Source organism: Dendrobium catenatum, unplaced genomic scaffold (assembly GCF_001605985.2).
Source record: "Dendrobium catenatum unplaced genomic scaffold, ASM160598v2 original_scaffold_163275, whole genome shotgun sequence".
In the NCBI taxonomy this organism is placed as follows: domain Eukaryota; kingdom Viridiplantae; phylum Streptophyta; class Magnoliopsida; order Asparagales; family Orchidaceae; genus Dendrobium; species Dendrobium catenatum.
In genome coordinates this window covers 184,741-188,763 of record NW_021481700.1, presented here as the reverse complement: position 1 = coordinate 188,763, position 4,023 = coordinate 184,741, and the positions used below count along the sequence as shown (strand labels likewise).

The window sequence follows — 4,023 nt, the reverse complement described above, 5'->3', positions numbered from 1 at the left end:
TTTTTTTAAGATCAAAATAATAATTATATTTAATTTAACACTAAATTATTAAACTTTTTAATTTATTTTATTTTAGCAATATTTTATTTAACAAAATAAATAATTTTAAATATTACGAATTATCATTTTACAGAAAATTTTTAATTTCGTCGGAAATCCGCCGGAAAGTCCGTCGGAAAAGCTAACAAAAAATGCGTCGGAAATAACTTCAAAAATTCCGTCGGAAATAGTCCGTCGGAAATGCGTCGGAAAATCCGTCGGAATTTCTGACGAATTTATTTCCGCCGGAAATTCCGTCGGAAATAAGCTGTTTTCCTGTAGTGGAGGGGTTTGAAATATATTTATTCGTTTATTTTTTTGTAATAAAAAAGTTTTACATTAATAAAAAAGGTCTACTGGGATGGGTGACAGCGCATATGTTACTTAAGATAAAATTAGTTTCAACATTAATTTTTAATAAATATAATAGATTTGTAGATAGAGAGAGTGAGCGAGAGAGGAGCGATATCAGATAATGAATGAGAAGCAAAGAGAATCCACAACATCAGCAAAGTGAACAAAAACAAAAGTAGAAGATCCACCTCAAACTCCTCTCCCCACCTACTTCTTTCTCTCCTCTTCTTCTTTTCTTCTCTCTGCAACCTTCCCCTCATTAAAAATCTTACCTTTATACTAAATCTGATTCCTAGAAGGGAAGGCCCGTATCACCAAATAAGCATAAGTATAACAAAGTAGAGAGAGAGAGAGAAAGAGAGGGAGAACATAGAAGGATGATATAAGAAGAAGAGCCCAACTGGTTCACTAGGAGGGAGGAGTTACCGAGCCCCGAGGAGCTAATGCCACTTTCCCAATCTCTAATCACTCCCGACCTAGCCCTCGCCTTCGACTTACTAACTCCAAACCCTAGTGCGACACCTGGCCTTAACACCCATGATACTGCGGCGAACCACCAACCTACGCAAGCATTGTTTAAGTGGAAGTAGAGCTATAAGCAAACATCATGAGATTTGTGTTATATTCATTTCATTGCGAATGTTAATATTCTAACGTCGCAAGTACAAATGACATTATAAACTAAATATTATAAATTGTTGAATCTCTATATAGCATTGATGAAGGGAGAAAGTCAAGTGTAAGTAAAGAAAGTGTTCTGTAATGTACCTAAAAGCATCTCTAAAGTGTTTTTGCAAGTAAAAGTGATAATTTTGAAATCATGTATATAATGAAACCCAGATAATTCATATTCTATTTACACTTTAGTTATCGTTACTATCCTTTAACTAATTATTATTTAATATTTTAATTGGATATTGATCTCTGTTATGGGTCAATAAAAAAAAAGTCTATTAAACCCGTTATGCTTTGTTCTTTTTGATATTTCAGGCAAAGGGAAGGGCTCATAGTAGAAAAGTGTAGAAGCAAAATCTTCCATGTCATAGCAACTTGAGATATTATTTTTTGTAATCCAATTTTTTTATTTAATATGATGTATAGATAATTAAAAGTTAATTAGATTTGTGTGTGTGGTGTGCGTGTGTATATACTTCTTTTGATGAAATAAAAAATAAACTGGGTCAGGCCCTGTAATTTTTCACACTTTTTAGAGATCTCTATGTAAAAACTCTAGTGTCTCTTATGAACGCTATACCCTCTCTTTTATCTGATTATGTGCTGAATCTTAATATAAAACTAAGACGTTAAACTTTATATTTCTCTATCGCCGCGAATATTCCAGAATGCATCAATAGGATTTAATCAATAAACTTTAAATTAAATTTATTAATAACGTGTTCTTTGTTGTTTGATTTAATATTTTTTTTGTCATATATAGTCTTAATTATAATAAAAATATTCAATTTGTATTATCTATTCTATTGAAATCATCATTAAAGTATTAATAGAAAATAATAGATCTTTTTGGAGGGATTTGGAATTTATTTATTGGTTTATTTTTTTTAATAAAAAAAAATTTACATTAATAAACAAGGTCTACTGGAATGGGTGACAGGGCGCTCTTACTTAAAGATAAAATTAATTACAGCATTAATTTTTACTAAAATAATAGATTTGTAGATAGAGAGAATAAGTGAGAGAGGAGGTATAATGAATGAGAAGCAAAGAGAATCCACAACATCGGCAAGTGAACAGAAACAAAAGGAGAAGATCCACCTCAAACTCCTCTCCCCAGCCTGCTTCTACCTCTCCTCTTCTTCTTTTCTTCTCTCTGCAGCCTTCCCCTCGTTAAAAATCTTACCTTTAACCAAATCTGGTTCATAGAAGAGAAGGCCCGTATCACCAAATAAGCATAATTATAACAGAGTTGAGAGAGAGAGAACATAGAAGGATGATAGAAGAAGAAGAGCCCAACTGGCTCACTAGGAGGGAGGAGTTACCGAGACCCGAGGAACTGATGCCACTTTACCAATCTCTAATCACTCCCGACCTCGCCCTCGCCTTCGACATACTAACTCCAAACCCTAGCGCGGCACCTGGCCTTAACGCCCATGATACTGCGGCGAACCACCACCCTGCGCAAGCGCTGCTTGGGGTGCCGGACTTCGAATCCCCGAACCACTCGAGTCCCGCCGGCAGCGGCTCCGGCGGCAATGAGCTTGCACGCACGTTGAAGCGACCGAGACTGGTGTGGACGCCGCAGCTCCATAAGCGATTCGTGGACGCGGTAGCCCATCTTGGGATCAAGAACGCCGTTCCCAAGACCATAATGCAGCTTATGAGCGTCGATGGTCTCACTCGTGAGAACGTCGCCAGTCACTTACAAAAGTATCGCCTTTATCTTAAACGGATGCAGGGACTCAGCTCCGCCGGCCCTCCCTGTCCGATGTCGGCAGCTGATGCTGCCACCGAGCAGCTCTTCGCCAGCACCCCTATTCACAACCCCTTCCTGGCCCGTGGCGCCTCCGGAACTGGGCAAGAGTCGTTTATGCAGTTTATGGCTCCCCCATTGCTTCAGCATCATCAACATATAGCAGCTGCCGCTTCTTTGGCTCAACAGCGGTTCTACCACCAGACACAACATTTTGGGTCGCCAATGGCAACCGGCGTAGGCTATGATTATGGATTCCCGACAATGACGGGGGGTTCTGGATTGGGTATGCGGCACTCCTCGCCCTTGGCTGTTCCACCAAATTCTTATGGAGAAGGTATTGATTCAGGATCAAGGAGGAGAGTTCTAACTCTCTTTCCCTCTGGCAGTGAAGATTGAGAATAAGATGAGTATTTACCCAGAATCATCCTTCACATTATTGGTTGAAGTTATCTTTATTACGTATTAGCCTGCTTTCCATGTTCTGGTAGTTCTATTTTCTGATTTGAGGTCTCACTCTCTTCCTGCTTTAAGCTGTTTGTTGCTACTTCTATTCTTGGATCTTACAGCCCACTGTAATATTTGTTACGATTCCTTATTTACTGGGAGGGTTCCTCTTGTATAGACCAGTAGAGTGATATGGATACCTAAATTACCCTGTTCTTTGCTGTTCTCCAACAGGTGTCAATTGTGGGAAATATACTTCAGATTTTTTGTTTTGCTTGCATTTAAAATCTTAATGGACTTTCTTGTTTCTTCCTTTGTTGTATTCAGGAGTGTTACTTACTTTCAAGCTGTTAATGGAATCATTTGCATATTCTATGATGATGAGTACAAATAGGAAAATGTTGATCTTGGCGGTATTTAAATTGGGAATACAGTTGTTTGGGAATATATACTTTGAAGCTCTAATACTTATCGACCCTTCATAATTTGTTCCGCTATGGAGAGTTCTAGGAAAGAAGTGTTAATAATGCTTATATTCAAGTCATTAAGGATATGTAAGTCGGAGTTGTTACTTGTGTTCAAACACAAGGTGGTTTAACCAACTATTTTCCTATTTCAGTTGGATTACATCAAGGATCAACCTTAAACCCATATCTTTTTTCTTTAGTCATGGATATTCTCACTGGACATTTGCAAGAGGTTGTATCTTGGTGTATGCTTCTTGTTGATGATATTCTTCTTGCTGATAAGAC

At 37.8% G+C, this 4,023-nt stretch overlaps 1 protein-coding gene across 1 annotated transcript; it reads left to right on the top strand.

Moving 5' to 3' along the window:
* Window positions 1-2,104: 2,104 nt before the first annotated feature.
* Window positions 2,105-3,593, top strand: LOC110112165 (transcription factor MYBC1). The gene has a single exon (XM_020844275.2). It carries the CDS (start codon window positions 2,345-2,347, stop codon window positions 3,221-3,223), a length of 879 nt encoding a protein of 292 aa, XP_020699934.1. The 5' UTR covers window positions 2,105-2,344; the 3' UTR covers window positions 3,224-3,593.
* Window positions 3,594-4,023: the final 430 nt, after the last annotated feature.

Coding starts and splice junctions, on each gene's coding strand:
- LOC110112165 (XM_020844275.2), top strand. CDS start 2,345: ATGATAGAAGAAGAAGAGCCCAACTGGCTCACTAGGAGGGAGGAGTTA.